Here is an 18471-nt window from a genome sequence, read left to right on the forward strand (position 1 = left end):
TCAGGACTCCTGGTACCTTGACATCCTGCTCTGCTAACGTGACAATCCCCTCTCTCATGAATACCCCGTAGTCCTCAAAGAATTTGGCATATTTCTCAGGGTCCTTCTTGCTCTGGTCAATGAAGAACTTGATCAACCTCTTCTGCAAAACATCTCGGAGCTTCCTGCAGCAGGAACAAGCCTTTTTAAAGATAGCTGCTAGACCAAGACAAGAGATTTTAGGTGAACATCCCTCTCTCCCAGTGTTTTAGTGACGCATTTGCAAACATGAGGACAAAGAAAAAACCCTGGGTCCTCTGTCTCCTTTCTATCATGGCTTTACATCTGTTCTTTGTATCTCACTCAAGAGCAGCTCTTCAGCTGGAGAAATAGCGAGAGCTGTGGTACAAATGTACTGCTAAAGCTCGAATTTTCAGTAACTCATGACTCAGTGATGCTGCAGTACATCACTAACTACTGCTACGTAATTAAGCTACTCTTAAACATGGGAAGGAAGCAGATATAAAAGGGTTACACTTGGAGGAACCCTTTCTGAAGGCCTGAAAATCCACAGTGAAGTGACAGGGTTAATTTGGTGACTATAGTGAAGGTAGAGGCATTTCACCAGCTGTAGAACACAAAGTTAGCCATCAAACGTAACAAGCTAATGAGAGAGCCTACTCTCACACTTCCTTCAGGTTCCAACAATGCCAGATGCTTGAGAGGGAACTTGGAAGGACAAAAGGTAAGGAAAAACCAAAGCCAGATCTAAGAGGTTCTTAGAGGAGACCGGCCTGCCAGCGGTCAGTGCCACTGGGCCTCAGCACCAAACAAAGACCCTGCTGGCTGGCACTCGGTTTTTGACAAATGCGTGTGTGAGCACAGCAGAGCTCTGAAGGAAGTCTGGAGACAAGACGCACAAGGTGCTGCTTGGAGATCTACACAGAAATAATGGTGACACTAAAGTACCGCCCAGCTTCCTAGTATTGACAGCTGATCTACTGTCTGGTTTTGTTTTCCAAACCAGTTGGTGGTGCAGACCAGACACTTTAAATAGCAAACCCACTGTTACTGCTGTAGAATAGAGATATCAAGAGGCACTAGCATGAGGGGCACGTGGCCCAAGCAGGTGGCAGCAGATTGTATGACACAGGACGCTGCTCCCACATCTCGAGACGTGACCAGCATGGCTGAGAAACAACTCGCTTTATAGACCATAGAAATTCTCAAGGATGGAAATGCTGCAGCTTGCATGCCAGGTCCCTCCAAGGCCCTTCATCTCACAACGTCCCCTCCTCAGCCAGCAAGAAGCCAGAAGAGCCTCAGCAGTCCACGGGATCTACCTCTTGCTTACCTGATAAGGGCGCTCTCCTGCAGCAGCTCCCTGCTGAGGTTCAAGGGTATATCCTCACTGTCCACAACACCTGCAACACAGAGCAACCCTTCAACAGTGAGGCAAACCCGAGTGCCCAGCTCAGGAAGGCAGCCTCTCGCCTCGCTCCCTGTGGATGCCATGGTCCATAGCCCGCTATTCCTGGTCCCAGCACACACCTCTAAGAAATCGCAGCCATTTAGGCAGGATGTCTGCAGCTTTGGTTTGGATGAGAATTTTGCGGCTGTAGAGGGCAACGCTGGAGCCCAGTTCCCTGCTGATGTCAAACATGGATGGTTTCTGCAGGAACAAGAGACAGAAGGGTAACACCAGCACTGTTCAGGGTGCCTGGCTGCACACTCTGCTGCAGCATCTCTGCACCAGCTGACCAGGTCACACTGTGGTCTTCTCTACCAGTGCTGAACCCAACGAGAGCCGAAATCTTGGCCGTCCTCCCTGGGGACTTTACCTGATCCATCTCCCCGCTCCTGTTGTGGCTCATTACCCCCACAGCTACCCTGTGGCACCCAGCCCACTGCAGAGATGCCACACTGGATATTCCTCCTTGCAATTCTGCAGCCTTAGCTGCCTCCTTCCCCTAAGGACCTCTCCTATTCTCTCCTCTTCAGAGCAACTGGGCAGAAATCCCACTGTTCCCTGGACAGAAGGGCACGTACTTGCTCAGGCACGTAGAAGATGCTGCGGATGTTGAGGGGAGCGTCAGTCTTGTAGTGGAGGACGTAGCGGGGCTTGTCGTAAGCCTGCGCTATGAAGCGGTAGAACTCCTCGTGCTGCCACTCACCAATGTCCTTTGGGTCCAGCATCCAGAGTGCCTGTGGAGGAGCAGGGAGATGAATACCCATCAGCTCGCAATACCTGCAGCCTCACAGCGCCAGGCTCTTCTTTCAGACTTACACCTTCCCTCCAGGGCACTGGAGAGCAAGGAATTGCGACCTTTCAGACAGACACACTCCTCTGCACAGCCCGAGGGCAGTGGGATGTATTATGGTTCAGGCACATTATCACAGACTAACAAATTACTGCCCGTCAGCTGATCTGGGGTCACCTCTCAGAGGTACTCTTGCCCTGCAACATACATAAGGCAGCTTTGTTTAGCTCAAAACAAAAGGGATTTAGCTGACACCCATTGCCTCACGCTTGCTACTGGCCCAGAGCATCCTGGACAGTCACCACAGCTCAGCTGACTGGCCGTGGTAGCCCAGTACCTCAAGGCCAGCAAGCAAAAGAAGAGTGAAACTTTAAGTGGGTCTGTTGCAAGTGGCCTGCCTCCCTGATGGAGGTCACTATCCCACCACAAGGTCAGCTGAGTGCTTGTGAAGCTCCTCCTGGGTTGCCTGTTTTCTGCTGATTTATTTTGGCACGGTTCAGAAGATGCTTCATGACCACTTGGCCACCCCTGCTTGCAGGGTCAGAAAGTGCTTCAGCAGTACCGTTTCACACATCAACACGCGAGTTAAAGTCACGAGCTCCAGACCAGGACCTTCTTCCCCGTGGCCAGGCTTTCCACCTGCTGCTGCTCTAAACCCCCCAACACTTTCTGGAGCGTTCAAGTCCATGCTCACGCCACATTTCAGTTTTTCTTACCGCAGCAAAAGACTAGCATCTAGCAAAGACCTGGAAGCCCACTACACTCACTGCCACTCTGTTCTACTCGAGCCCTAATGAGTGACAGGAGCAATCACTGGGGGCAATAAAAACATCCAGCCCACCCTCCGCCTACCAGTCCAAGGGATTCAGGGCTCTGTCAGCCCTGCCACACTCCTTAAAGCTGCTTCTGCCTCCAAGCCTTGTTCCACAAGTGGCTTCATAACATCTCCAGCACATGCAAGTGTCCTGCAGGGTTTGCAAGATCACAGGTAGGATTACGGACCCGACTGGGTACTAAAGGTGCTTTACAGCAGCTGTTGTTAGGTGGAGTGCTGCCTTCCCAGAGGCTTACTTGTAGCTACAGTTATCACAGTTAAGAGTGGAAAAGCCTCTAACTCCACACTGTCCACATTGACACGGCAAGCATGTCAAGGGCTTATCTAGGGAAATCCGCACCAGGGACCTAACTATGGCTCTGTTTACAGTGAACGGATGTTGATGCGTGGAAAAAGGCAAAAACAAGATCCTGGATAAAGCAAAGGCCTGAAACGGGAGCACAATGAGAATAAAGCTGTTGCTGTATCCCAAGGGGAAACTGAATTTCTGATAGGAAGATAAAAGTACATGACTGTTAAGGGCATTTCACCCCTCGCTCTAGTACTATTCTGTGCTAGGGAGTCTGTTCTACTGATTGTCAGGTAGAAAGAGCAAACAGCTGTCTAAATCTATTTCTGGGTTTGTAATTTAAAGGAAACAGCTAGAAAGCCTTTGGACAGAAACACTATTATGCAGGAATCCAAATAAATAGCAGTGACTAATAACACCAATTACAAAACTAACTTAACATATAAATTAACTAATAAATTAACATGATAAAATATTTAAGTACAGTCTTGAAAGTCTGTGCATTCAGTGCCACACTCCAGGAAAGAAAAAAACCACACACACGCTCTCTACCTGCTCTCTTAGGTGAGGAAGCTTTAACCAACCAGAAAATGAGATGCTGGAGGAAAGAGAGTCATAGATTTTTGTTTTGAAGGTAATTAATTTCACCTAGGTGACTCCTGCAACTGGGCCAAGAACTTCTGACTAAAATGGATCTGCCTGCTATATAGTTTTTAGCGGTCAGATAATGCCAGCATCAAGCAGTGCTCAGCTAAGAGCTGTGGAGAAAATCAGGCTGTGAACTGAGCCACTAAGAAAACCAACCATTCCCTGGCACTGGCTATCCCATGCTGAAGGAGAGAGAGAACTGCAGCAAGAGGTGTCAGCACACCAGCCGCGTGAGCAATCCCTACATCACTAACATGTTACCTGGCTTAAACAGTTAGAATAAGCATTATAAAGCACTGAAGAAATCCTCCTGATTAAGGGAAGATCCAGAAGATAACTATAAATAAAAACTGCTTTGCTGATCTGCAAGAATTCTCTCCAATAAATGCAAACGAGCAGTTCCACGCATGACTTCTACTGCATGGTCTCCTTTTGTTCGAACTGACTCATCACTACAGGGTCTGTGATATCCTGGACAATCCTACCCTGATTTGCAGGGACAGCAGTGGCTTTATTCTGTTTCCTGTCTCCAGTGGAGGATTACAGCGGTTCCTCTCCATGACTGACCTGCCGGTGGCCCTCCTGCTCACCTGTAACGTGTTAATTCTTCTCCCATTGAGGTACAGTGGGAAGCTGATGAAGTTGCTGTATTTTGTCACCACCTCTGGAAGGGAAAGAAGACACAGAGGATTCACGTTCGTGAAGACAACGCAGTACGAATTTCTTCAGCAGCAGCAGGTGAAAGGTGAGGAAAAAATTCTGTAAATTCACTGTAAATTCACCACCCACTCAAGGGACAGCGACAGACTTCACACAGCCCCTCAGCAGGTAACAGCATTTCCCCCCCCTCTACTCACCCTTGACTCGGTCTTCATTTGCAAACTCCTTGCAGTCGTCTTTGAGATGTATAATAATCTTAGTCCCAGTTCTGACACCGGATGCTTCTGCAATCTCAAACATTCCTGAACTAGCATAAGAAACAGACCCCATGTTAGCTTCTGCCTCAGATACATCCATGATGGGATATAAAAACGTTTTATTAAACTAAGAGCACACACAACACTTCAGAGCCAAGAGGAAAAGGCAAAAAATCTCGAATGCCTGGATGCTCTCCGTGCCTGAGAAGCCACCCCAAAACATGTGGCTGTCTTCCCTACAGAGACTCCAGACCCAGGACACGCTGCTCTGCAAAGACCCCGGCAGCCTCTGCAGAAAAGGAAACAAACTTCAAACAAACTTCAGGTTGTGTGGGCCCAGCCTTCAACTCCTCTCCCGCATCCCCCAGTGACCGTAACACCCAGGCTCCTGCTTTCTCCCTTGACAGCTCCGACTTGTCTGGGGGCTCTTCTTTGTATCTCCGCTGGCGTACGCCGTAAGCGGTTACGATGACAAGCAGCTGTGCTCTTTCCGGGTGACCATTCCCACCCTGTCGCTAAGTGAATGCCATACGGGGATCAACCGCTGGTGAGAGCGCTGACCCAGGGGAGAGACGGCAGCAGCGACGACAGCCAAGCAAGCCTTCAGAGCGCGCCGCGGTACAGACTGCGGTGTACAGCAGCGTGACTGCAGCCCGAGACAGTCTGACGTCTCAGTTACAAGATGTTTTTTCAAGAATTTAAATAACTGTAAATTCTGTACTCCTAGGAGATTTTAAGGAGATGCAGAGTTTTTCACCCCCCGAAGCTCCAGTTTCAACACGGTCCAGCAGTCTACAGCTCTGCCACCAGATGTTTGCAACTTCAAGCAAAAAGCAAAGGATAAGCACACAGATCTGACCCACAGAAGACACGTGCCTCCAGAGCCACAGCACTGCTCCAGCCCTGCACTGCGGGTGCCCTCGAGCAAAAAGCGAGGGGACGACTAGACCGAAGAGATTAAATTTGTCTCTCCAGTCTGGGGCACGGCTAAGATGATTGCCTGCCAGCAAGGAAAGAACAGGAGAGGCAGGTACTCTCTTTTGTCCACGACACACCTGCTCTGACAAAGCAAGTTTGTCCCTGTGGTTTTTGCCCCGGCACATTTGGCTGTATTTTGTCACCACGTATAATCTGAGCAGGACCTAAACCAGTAAACCTGGTCATGAAAGACCACACCAGCCCTGCCTTGCTTTGCACGGCTTTCAGCCCATGCCTGGTCTGGGCACAGCCCCCCCCGCCGCTTCCACCCCACTCCACAGCCTTACCCATCTGAAGACCAGTGGTAGCCTGGGCTCCCCGGCTCTGCAGACTGTGAGAACACCTCCACTTTATCAGCAACCATGAAAGCCGAGTAGAAACCTACTCCAAACTGGCCGATGATTTTACTGCTGGCTTCAGCTTGGCTCTGCAGCGCATCTAGAAAAGCCTGGAGGAACAAAGGTGATCTAAACCAGTGTGCAGTGAGTTCAGGTGCTACTGGGAGGCTGCAGTCCATCCCCCAGCAGGGCTCCTCTGAGCACTGACACAGCCCTATGCCAGGTACCGCGGCCTGGCAGCCCAGTACCCCCATCCTACACCTCCGTGTCAGCGCTTTCAGGAGGGTGCCCAAGGAAAAGGGTTTCTCCCACAGGGACTGCACCTCTGGAAAAGGGGAGCATTGCTTAGGGCAACACTCACTGCCACTAGCAGGAAAGGAAAACAAGCAAGGGCTCATTCAATCAGGAGGCACACAGCAGAGACCATGAAGAGCTAGAAGTCTCCACAGGTAGGCTTCACCTTCCAAGAGGGGTGTAATTTCGCAGCTGGGCTGGGGGCCAAGGGACGAAACGGAATGAGAAATTACTGGGAGAACAAAAATGACTGTAACTGGAGAAGACTTTTCTCAGGGGGGGGAAGGGGTGCCTCATGCCAAGTTACCTTTGAGCCTGATCGAGCAATGGTACCGAGGTTAGAAACCAGCTCCTCCTGGGTCATCCCAATACCTGTGTCCTGAAAAGAAAGAGCAATTGTAGCTGAAATATCCGTAGAGGAGCATTGCTTTAGCAGCCAGCACCCAAGCGACCTGTGATTCCCACCCCTCCCAGCCAGCTGAGCAGTAAATGCAACAGCAGACACCCTGATGTGACTCCACCTGCACATGGTCAGGACAGTGGGCTCAAAAGGCACACAGCTCCAAGGGGCAGCCACAGCTGCCTTGGGGCTATAAACCACCAGAAAGTTGAGAGGCTCAAGCTTTTTGTTGAGAGAAAACAAAACCATGCCAAGACAGGCTGGTTTCTACACCCCTCTAAAAACACACAGGATGACAGCGCTGGGAAGAGACCTCAACTCAGTCAGAGCCTCACTATGCCGGCTGCTGTGCATGTACAGAGACACTTTCCATTCCGGAACAGGTCCAAAGGGCAGCTGAGGAGCAGTGAGAAGCGGCTTATTTCCAATCTACAGATGGGGAACTGATGCCCTCACACCAGGAATCAGTGGCAAAGCAGTGAATCCCTGAATTCTCAGGTAACGCAGACCCTTGTCTACGAGCCCCACATTTGCTGATCTCTGTCTACCAGCGGCTTTTCCCTCCTTCCTCTCCCCCCTCACATTGTGCTCCACAAGACTTGAGTATGAAGCTGTCAATGTTCATGTCCCCCAGCCCGAGAGCTGAGCATTGCAGTGGGAACCAGCTAACCCCAGCTGGAAGCACGGCACAGCAGCCACACCTCACGGTGCTCTGTCCAGGCTTCTAAGGTACGTGTCTCGTCGTCTTTCCCAGTTTAATCCAGATTTGCACTCCTGCATGCAGATAAACGACTCTCTGCTGCTAGCACACACCCCCCAGGCAGCAGACCCTGCAGCACCATCCAGAAAAGGCTGCAGCAAGCCCCAGGCTGCAACTTCATTTGTTGCCACAAGACATTTGCATGACCCCAAGGCAACACAGGCAACAGCAAACCCCAGCGAGAAAAGGCCACACCGGACCCCAGCAAAAATCTTTCCCATTTTGTAGTCCAGTGTATTTTCAGACTTGCTGACACGCATCTTCCGCAGAAGCAAAGTGCAGGCTGACGCCCTCCAGGATACCACTTCTGAAAACCAAGCGCCCCGAATCCCAGCAGCTTCTCTGCCTGACAGAAACACCCCGAGAAGCCACTCTTACAGGTTCTCTGAGCCACTCCGAGGCAGCAGCGTGAAAATGAGTCAAGCGAAAGGTGATTCTCGTTCGCGTGAGGAGTTCAGCTCTACTCCGGTACCTGTGAGCACAGCACTCACAGCAGCTCCGCAGCTGCACACCCCGGCGCGGGCTGACGCGCTCCCACGGTTGTTAATGCAGGGGTGGGATTCGGCGCGCGGGAGTCAGCAGCTACAGCGGAACTGGCTGCTGCTGTACGGCTTGGAGGGGAGATGCCAGAGTGAATGCTGGCGCAGCACGCCTCTACCACCCGTGTGGGGCACTTAGTGGGTGTATTTGCTAGCAAAGTTAGCTAATATCAGCACATATTTTTTTTAATCCAGTGTTTCACATCACCGAAGACTCAAACCGCGGTCAACTTGTGAGGTTATCGAGCGAGGTGCCACGTGGGTAAGACGTTTTTCTGCATCCCCACAGCAACACCTTCCACTTGCTTAAATATGGTAAGGCCAGTCAGTCGTCTTGGCTGAGAAGAGGGATGATGCCTGGTAAGATCTCAACAGTGGGAGATGAAAAGCCAGGAAAAACAAACAGGGTATGGCAAAATCTCAGGAATCTGACATGGTCCCTTCCCCCAGGGAAGAAAAAGCCAGAAAGAAAAGTTTTCAGCATCTGGTTCAGGTTTTGTTCATGCCAGACCCTGAACAGAACTCTTAACTCCTCTGATCCACTCCTATTTATAGCACAGCATGTCATTCCCAAATTCCAGTATGTTAAAAAAAAAAAAAAAATATATATCTCCCTATCCCATGAATTTATTTGGCTATTGAATTCCAAACTCCCTGCCAAACTTATTGCAAAATGCTTAATGACAATTCCTGGAGACTAGTTTGACGAGGGTGAATCGCAATGAACAAAGAGCACGTGGCTCAGAACCGTCTGCTCCCCCAAGAGCGCCGAGCCACTAACGGAGAAAGCGGAAAGCGTCCTTTTAGGTGGCTGGCCGAGGATCCTGGCGAAGCAGCCGCTTCCTACTGCGGGAAAACACCTGGGCGGATGACGAGGGAAACGCCATCAAGATTCAAGCCGCTCTCGCAAGCGTGCGCGTTTCCTGCGACCGGCCTTCGCACTGCGCTTCTCGGCTCCCTTCACCAGATGGTGCTGCGCCGGGAACGGGGAATGGAGCGGCGCCGGCGGCGAGACGGGAGCTGGGCTTCTGCAGAGCAGGCCCTCTTCAGCCACGGGCAGCACGAAGCAAACTGGACCTGGGGCTTCACAAATGCAAGACGTGAGGGATACGTTCAGAGTTCAAAGCACCAAATGCTTCCCCGCAGCTTGGAAAAACCAACCACTGCATACCATGGAACAGAGTTCAGTGCACTGATGCTTCGTTAGCTGAAGGTTAATTACAGAAGCCGTTCTGTTACTCAGCAGAGCAACAATCTACTCGCCTGGTTGAATTTCCCTTCTGGGATTTCTTAGGGTGCAGAGCAAACGGCCTCTCCCTGAACCATCCTCTCTACAGCCTCGTCCCTCTGCAAGACAACACAACGGGCTACGGACCTTCACCCCATCTTCTGAGGGATGATGAAGAGCACTATGGCCACGCTCGTTGAACTACACATCTACATTAAGAAACATTTCCCCCGAAGAGACAGCAGCTGAACGCTGATTTTGGGACCTTCTGTGCGCGTGGAGACCGCCCAGATACAAAGCTTGCTGTTGAACTGCACGGGACCTTTGTGCTTTCTCTGCACTTTGTTCTAACCTTTGTGGGGTGGGTGCTGGACGTTTGCAAACAGGCTGTTTTGTGTAACGACGGCTGGAGAACTGCCTGGCACGCAGTACCTCGGGGTTCCCACCGTGAAATCCACCGTGTTTGCTCCGCAGCCCTGGAGGACCTCTCTCTTCCCTGACGGAGGGGTAAATGAACACCTTCGGCCGCACTATCTGTCTCATCAAATCAGTCAGTCCACAGATCTTGTATTCCTATTATACTTTTTGGCAAAGCAGAAACAAACTGCATGTAATTACAGCAACAAACCTAGTTTTAATCAACAAATTGCTTAGTTTAACTGGTAAACAAGACCCTAAGTAATCTTTGCTCATTACCCAAGTCCAATTTAAGGTATTGCAGAGCCTCGTTACACCAAACAATCCATTAAATAACCACTAACTGCAGCTTTTGCCACGGCTGCATCTGAAAGGAAGCTTGCAGTTAGAGGTACATGTCTGAGCTACTTTCATTTCGCTTTCTTGCGGAACGAGCACTTGAAACGCTTATTTCAGAGCAAAATCTCAACGGGGCATCAGAAGAACGCTGACTACGTTACAAAATAAGGACATGCTGCTTTCACCTACTGATAAGGTAGTAAAATCCCAAAATGTCTGATTAGCAAGCGTCCCCCCTGTTATTTAAATACCTTGCTTCAAGAGACTTAAAATTCACAAGAGCGGGAGAGCAGCCGCACCGGAGCGGCGTTCTGGTTTAGAACCAATACGGCATCTGCAGCAGCAACGAACTGAAGAAAAAGGCACAATAAAACCAATGCATAGAAGGTAATCTTGGCCTAATACATGGAAGCTGTCCAAAGCAGAGAGAGCCTGAGGTTTCCTTTCCAATCCATTATTTTCAACAATGCTGAGCATCGCTACAGGCTCAGCCGCCCCCCACCCGGGTCTAAACACCCGCTGTTCAGAAAAGTACTTCCTTGCACCCAGTTCGCATTTCCCATTTTTAAATGTGACACGCTCTCATTCTGGCACAAAGAGAAAGAAAAGAAAAGATTCTGCACTTCCTTCCCTGGGCCGCAGGTTATTTGAGATGCGGTTGTATTTCTGGTTCTCTAGCTTATTTGTTAGGGATGATGCAACAACTGGAAGCTCCAACCCACCCCTGCAATCAGTGGCACATTTCTGCAAGCTTAATTCCACCTAAGGCGTGTCCAAGTACAGCAGCTTTACCCCCCATCTCTACCTGCATGTTGCCCATCTCCTGCTCCCCTGCTCCTCAAGCCCAAGCGGCAGATGGACACGACCCAGCGCCGAGGGGGACCGACTCCCCACCTGCACCAAGCTTTGTTGGATGTGTGGGTGCAGCCGCATCCAACTGCTAAAGCCCAAACATCTCAGCTCCTCGCTAGAGCCTCAGGACAGCCCAGTCCTTGCTGCAGACGCTTTATAACTGGTAAGCCAGGAGAGATCTGCTCAGGGAGCTTGTTGCAGGGAGGAGTGGTGTTTGCAGTCATTTAAACTCCTCCCAAACACAGCAAAAGTTGTTTTGTGGCTTCACAGACACTGATTTTGGATGACTGCAACAGTGAGAAGAAAGCCTAGTCAAGAGAGCAAAGAGAACTGAGCAGCCCGAGCTCTGGCAGCAATTATGCTGCTTACCCGTGTTAAGACGGCAGTCACACTCCCTCACGCAGCAGCAGCAGCAGCTATTAGCTCTGTCGACATTTCAAACAATTTCCTCTCAACTGCTAGCACTCTCCGAGCCCTAAATTAAGCATCAGCACCCAGCGTGGCTCCGGTCCCCGAGCTCACACAAGCACAGGGTTAGCACCAGACACAGCGGTAACACGCACTATGCCACGGCCAAGAGCCGGTCACCAGCCGGCCACGGGGAGCCTCGTGCAGGCGTGGAAGGAGAGCTCTGCGGTCACAGGGCTTTGGGGTGTACCCCCAAACCTCACAGGGTCATAAACCATGTCCGTAAAGCCTTAGCGCACAGAACTGCAGAGCTCTGCAGATCTGTCCTCATACCCCTAACATTTTCAAGTGGAGTTTCTTAAGAGATCTGACCTTGCAGGCTGTGGCTGCAACCAGATGGATCTGTCCTAGAAACAGAACGAGGCAGTTTTTGAAGGGCTGGAGGAAACTGTGGAATTTGCTAAAACATCAGGACTTGGGTGAAGGAACTGAGGTGGTGTAATCCGGTGGACTAGATAGGGAACATTTCCCTCTTAGCAGATACAACTCTTGGCAACGCTCAGGTAGGATATCCCCGAATGAGGACATCGTATTAAAATCCTGAGTCTTGCTATGCTTACGACTGCAGTTCAGTCCTGGCAGAGAAGTAAGCAGAACTGCAGTCACGTAACAGAGACAAATGTCGTCCTTTACTAGAGCTTGATAATCCCCCGCCAGGAACATGCCTGTAATGGAGTCCATCACACATTACAGACCCGCCTTTTCTCAACTGGTGAGACACCAAGAGATGCTGCAGGGCTTGGAAGGGAGAGATGCAGCAGATCCAGGGGCCCAGAGGAGCACGAAGATCTGAGGACGAGGACCTAGGGGTCACATTGAGACAACGGGACCTTTCTAGGAAGAACTGGGGTGACCATTGCTACAGATCACACGAGGAACCTGCTGCTTCTGTTTTGTTGGGTGCTAGTGAGTACAGAAAACAAAACAGCAACTTAAGGGGCAGGTCCATCTGCCTCAATCCTTGCTGGCAAGTTTTTTTGCACCTTTGCATTCCTGAAAGGTCAGGGAAATGTTCCGAAGGAGGCTTGTTCAAAGTAATCGTTATATGCGGTATGTTTCTTCAAGAGGTTATAAATAAACCCTTCACTGGAGGTAAGGAGCTTTAGGCACTACTGAGAAGACAAACCTATTAAAGGAGATTGGAGTAGCGCTGTTCTCTCTCCCTTCTCAGAGTGCATTACTGCTGCAGTTAAAAGCCTCCTAGTTAAGACTCATTTAGTCGCATTAGAGATGCGCAGGCAGCCAGGTAGGGGGTTATAAAACGACAAATCCCTAACGCGCCTAATTGGGTATGACGTCGAATGCACCCTATCTGCAACGTGGGCAGCCAGGTCTCTTAACCAAACTGCCAAAGAAGGGGACATCTTCTGCAGTTACAGGGCAGCAGTTGTAAGAACGTCTTGATGGAGTCAGAGCCTACCCGTCCGCTATGATCTCAAAAGGGAAAGACGAGAGCACGACAGGAATGACACCCTACTCGGGGCTAAACGAGAGCTCATTAAAGAATCCGTGTTGCACAGCAGTCAGAAAAATGCAAGAATCGGGTGTGATAGGAATAGCAAAGTCTCTGCATTACCGTTTGAGAATCTTTGGGTTGGTGACTGTGCTGCCCACTGACGATCACTACCTTCCCCATGGCAACCGCAGCTGCTCGTTCTGCGGCGAAACAGAAGTATAAAATAACCGAGCAGCCTCCAACAGCAAGTGCTTTTGTCCCACGTGAAGAATATCAGACCGCATGCTTTGTCTGTGCCACCTCGCCCCTGGAGCTGCTGTCTGCCTCATTCTCCGCTCTCCTGAGAAGAGTCCACGTGCAAGTCCCTTGCACGGCGGACACTGGTCCACGAGGAAAGTTACCAGTTTACAAGTCACCAACAATCAAAACCAGGGCTGCAGAAAGGAGCACAGACAAGTGCTACGGTACTGCCACAATGTACAGTCCCACCTATACGTTAGGGCAGAGCCTCAGCATCCGCTGGACTTGGCCTGTCCTGGCGCAGGAGGAGATAGAGACAATCAGCAACGGGAGGTTCTTCTCACCACTCCAGCATCTCCCAGCGACTGAGGTGAGAAGGAAGGTCTGCGAGCTACCACGTAACACCTCTGACTTCAGGAGGTGACAAAATTCCTTCCAAAAGGTCAGGATGAAACCAGACTCCCAACTTTTCCACCAGTGAGAAACGCACACACCCAGCCTGAAGTGCACCAGACAAGGTACTGGGAGAAAAACTACTGGTAGTTCCTAATAGCAAAGGAAGGAGCAGCAAATTTTCCTATGGGGGCAAGTGTGGAGCAGATAAGTTGGTGGTTTCTCATCAAATCCTAAGGTTATGGCCTCATGAACCAGAGTTCAGATGAAGACAAGACACTTCTGCAGGCAGGCTTGGGAATCCACGGGACTGTGCTGCCACTCAGCCTCCACAGATCCTTCCCGGGACAAAGGCTAGTGACGAGAGCAGCAGGGAATAACGCTCTCCTGTTACCAAAGGGAGGTACCTGGATCGTGATGGTTCCCTTTCCACTGTCCGTCTGCAGATGGATCTCCATCTCCGGCAGGGCCTTCCCCTCTGCCATCAGCCGGTGACGCAGTTTCTCCAGCGCATCGCTGCCGTTGGAGATCAGCTCCCGGATAAACACCTGGGGACGAGACACAACCTGACACTGCAGCCAGTCCTCTGCACGGGACTCCCAGAGACCTGGGAACTCGTTGCCTACACACAAACTAATTCCCAGCTCGACAGAAAAAGAACTGTATTTCCCCATTATCTGCCAGGAGAACAGTTTGTCTGAACCCAGCGTTAAAGTGCAGAGGCTCTGAGGCTCACAGAGTCACCTGGCCATACTTCCAAATTATTTAAAAACCACGTTTTCAAGATGTCTTAAGAAAACATCATTCAAGAAAGCAGGCCGTGTGAACAGCACGGGACTTGCTGGGAAACTGAGCAGGCATTCTGCCAGCGAAACTGTTTTGGATGTACCCCTTGACAGCGACAGGGCTTCGCCAACAGAAAATCTGCCAGCAAGCAGTGGTTTCCTTACCTCCTTCTCCGAGTACAAGGAACGGGCAACTATGTCCAGCAGTTTCTTTGTTTCAGCCTGAAACTCGTGTTTGGAGGCTGCACCTAGGATAAAAATCACAAACACACCTTTAAGGCGCTTCACCAGGGTCCTCTTGGGAAGGCGGGCAAAACCGCAGTCTTGCCACGTTGCTTTGGCTTCTTGGGAGTGAAAGCCTGAAGCAGGACGGGACACAGGTAGCAGTGGCCTCCAACAAGATGACAACGAAGGTGGTGTTTACACACCCCTATGAGGCAGCACGCTTTGCCAAGCAGACGCTTGGCCTCTGCACCTCAACTGCTGGCACGCAAACCTCCAGGCAGTCAAAGTCTGCAGTACCAGCACATCGGTCACCAGGTCTGGGCTGCAGAGCAATCAGTAAATGAGAACTGAAAGGTGGTTCCCTTTGCTCCTAACGCGTGGCTCCATGCAACCACTCTCTCAAGTGCCCCCCATGGTTTATAGCCTGCCCTCCATACTCTTCCTTGACTTGATTTCCATGGGAACCATCTGCACATGCCCTGCTCCAAAAGCTTCTACAGCCAGGTATCATTTCTCAGGCCCAAACAATACTCGGAGCCTTAAGCAGAAAAAGGCAGATTCTCAAATGCCTCTGTGGAGCAGGCAAGGGCATACAGTACATACAGCCACCTGTGAGGGTCGGTAACTGTGCCCAGAGAGGGAATTTCCCTCAGAAAGAGTAACACTACAAAACATCTCAGCTGAAAGACCATCCTTCGCCTTTTAAAAATAGCATTTCTCCTGGCAGAGGCACTAGAGACCCTGAAGCAACGTGGAGGAAGCCATGGGTCACACATCACCTCTGCCACGCCTTGCTGGCGAGGTCCTCCATTCCCCGGCGACAGGGGCGAAGCCGGGGCGTGGACAGCAGCAGGAGCAGTGCATCAACCCTGCCGGGGGATTCACAGCCTGGCAGTCACAAAAGCGCCTGCCAGAAAAGCCATGGGAGCACGGAGTTAAGGTGCTATTTCTGTGCTTGAATAACTCACTTGACTTTGCTTTAAAGCACCTCTCCCTGGAGATGTGCGACGCAATTCATTCTCACTAAAGGGCTGACACCACTCGTTAGACCCCCGTGATCCACAGCAAAGACCTGGGCAGGCACAGCTTGCTTCTGGGACAAAAAGTCTCTTTTTAGGCAAATTCTAGTGCCTGCAGAGTCTCTACACATACGCATGACCATCAATTGCCCGGCTAAGCCCACAGATGCAACTTCTTCCCGCAGTCTTGATGGCCTCATTTCTCAGTAAAGGCCATTCTGATTTACACACTCCAGCTTCGGGGAGGTGATGGTGCAATACAGATTCAGACTGCAGTCTGCCAGCTAGGATGCAATGACCAACACCTGCACCTCCTCCAGAGGCAGAATCACTACTGGAGAAGGCTCACCCACATAGTCAGGGCACAGCTGCACCCAGACAACACTGTCCCGGGTCTCCCTGCACCCCAAGAGCGCTCCCACAAGGCACCTACGTTTGCGCCCACCTTTCACATTCTCTGTGTCACTGATGATGGTGTGCAGGGGCTCTTCTTCCTTGCTCTCCGCCGTCTGCGTGCTGTATGTCCGGACAGCAGAAATGCTGGTGGCATGAACGTTGTACCGGAGGCTCCAGCGATGGAGTATTTGTCTTTGGAGACATGCTGCTCCTTGTACTAGAAGACACAATTCAAGATATTTCAGTGTAAGTCACAAGTATCAGCAACAACAGGAGCACTCTTTAAAGGTCCCACCTAAGCAATCCTGTGGGGAGATACGCTGTTCGAGCAAGACTGAAGTTCCCTCGCAATCAAACACCCACCATTTCCCTCCGGCACTGCCTTCACTGCTTAAGAAGGGCAAGTTGCTCATGCCCATACCCCAGAACAACTCCAGCCAGCCCTGTTTGGTTCCTATCAGCCAGCTGAGCGATTACTTTATGGCAATAAATATTTGGCCCTCGACTGTCCGAGCACAGGGATTACATCCTCCAACAAAGCCAGCGCTGCGGTAAACAGCAGATGCAGCAACGAAGTCACTTGTCAACAGAGCGACCAGCGGGGAAAATGAGAGACAAGTCAGGAAACGGCACGAGCCCCGTTAAGGACTGGACTCCCAGTTCTCCTCCCATTGTGCCCAGGCGAACCGAACAGTCTTCCTGCCGTTGGGGGATGAAACAAAGCCAAACCTGGCCACAGAAAGAACATTTACAGCACTACAGAGCTCTGTCCAAAGCCAGTTACTTGGCGTGATTGCCGAGCTGTAGCGAGAACGGCCTGTGGCAGAGCAAGAGGCTGGAGGGTGTAAATACGGTTGGACTTGATGATCTTAAAGTTCTTTGCCAACCTAAATGATTCTACGACCTGCAGCTGCGCTGGCGGCAGGCGGTGCCTCGGCTGTTTTGGGGGGCAGAGGAGCGACCAGGACGGCCTGGTCAGAGGGGGGAGAATCTGGATAAGCAGCAGACGTGGCTGGGAGCAGTGACTCTTCTTACGGGGCACTCTGGGCTTGCAGGCTGTTTCATCAAGCGAGGAAAGGAGGCAAACTCTGCACCCCAGGCCTGCAAGAGGCACATTTTCAAGGTGTCTTTTCTTGAGATGAATGGGTACAAAAACACCCACGACTGAACTGAGAACCATTAGTGCGGTGAGAGTCCCAAAGTGCACTTGTGATGTCCCTGGAAACAGCTTCTTTGGCCACCTACAGCTCTCCAGTCCAGCTGACACGCTGGGAGAGCTCAGCTCCCTCCTGAACCTTCCTCCACCTTGTCACGGCCCTTGAGTGAACTCGGCATCCCAGCCCTTTCACCAACGTCCCTCGTCATCCTCTAGCTCATCTTGGGAGGTCTCAGGCTCCCTTCACAAGTGCTCTGCAAACCTCCTGCCCGCCTTAGCAGGTACTACAGCCAGTACATCATCAAGAGCAGGTTTTGCTGCTCCAGACCATCAGGCTGGGCTCTCGCTCGCTCCAAATCAGGCAAATGTGAAGTCTTGAGCCTTAACAGTGCTTCTGGCTCCTGCACCTCACCCCCAAGAGCTGATCGAGGAGGCTGTCAGTCCTCATTCCTCCTCCTCCTCCTCCTCCCAGAAAGCTTTGAAGAAAGATGCGCTTCTCCAGCCAGAAGCTTGAATTACTCCCTAGTCATTCTGCCCTTAAAGAGCCCACAAATACCTCCTACACACATAACTGTTCGCTCTCTGCATCACAAACAGTTCTGCCGCATTATCGCAGGACACGTTCTGTATGTTTCATTCGACTGTCTTTGTTGGGCTCATCCAAGAAAGCAACAAGGGAAAAAGCCCAGGTGACTGAAGCAGAAAGCAGCGGAGAACTCACCGTGAGTGGCCGTCCAGCCCACCGAACTTCAGAGAGGAAGGGCCTGAGTCGGCCCAGGGTTACGTATTTTGTTCACATATTTACACAGGGTTTACATATTTTATGCTCATTTTATGCTAGATGGTGTAGGGGACTCTGAAAAATCGGCACTGGTACGTATGCACACGCACACATTTCCCAACCAGCAGAAATAAGAGGCAATGTGGCTCCCTCCCTGACTCCAGGATCCAAAAGAGCAGCTGATCAGCAGCAGCTCTGTGCTAACCTTAAGGCAACTTCGATCATCAGATCTCCAGGCAGCAAGGCCCCGGAGGTTACACATACACCACCACCACCCCCCTCCCAGCCCATAAGCACTAGCTGACTCTGGAAACGACGACTATAATTTTTGATGTATTCACATTTTTTGTTTCCCTGCCTCTAAAGCACAATAATAAACCACCACCCATCAGTTCAGAAGTTATTTTTGGATGTGTGTAATGTTTGGTCTTATCAGCCTTAATTAACAGCCTGTCCTATGCCAGGTAGAGACAAGGCT

At 50.9% G+C, this 18471-nt stretch overlaps 1 protein-coding gene across 1 annotated transcript in view; it reads right to left on the bottom strand.

Moving 5' to 3' along the window:
- The window catches only part of TRAP1 (TNF receptor-associated protein 1), a gene marked incomplete at its 5' end in the record, with an annotated part of 20074 nt that extends 3801 nt beyond the window's left edge, over positions 1-16273 (bottom strand). The window contains 11 exons of the mRNA XM_010281701.1: positions 17-164; positions 1334-1403; positions 1531-1651; positions 2029-2184; positions 4603-4676; positions 4870-4979; positions 6195-6355; positions 6847-6918; positions 14039-14179; positions 14582-14664; positions 16106-16273. Coding sequence (XP_010280003.1) covers positions 17-164; positions 1334-1403; positions 1531-1651; positions 2029-2184; positions 4603-4676; positions 4870-4979; positions 6195-6355; positions 6847-6918; positions 14039-14179; positions 14582-14664; positions 16106-16273 — 1304 coding nt within the window. The remainder of the gene's footprint in view (positions 1-16; positions 165-1333; positions 1404-1530; positions 1652-2028; positions 2185-4602; positions 4677-4869; positions 4980-6194; positions 6356-6846; positions 6919-14038; positions 14180-14581; positions 14665-16105) is intronic.
- Between the last annotated feature and the right edge of the window lie 2198 nt (positions 16274-18471).

The sequence above is a fragment of the Phaethon lepturus genome, unplaced genomic scaffold (genome assembly GCF_000687285.1).
Source record: "Phaethon lepturus isolate BGI_N335 unplaced genomic scaffold, ASM68728v1 scaffold43662, whole genome shotgun sequence".
Taxonomy (NCBI): Eukaryota; Metazoa; Chordata; class Aves; order Phaethontiformes; family Phaethontidae; genus Phaethon; species Phaethon lepturus.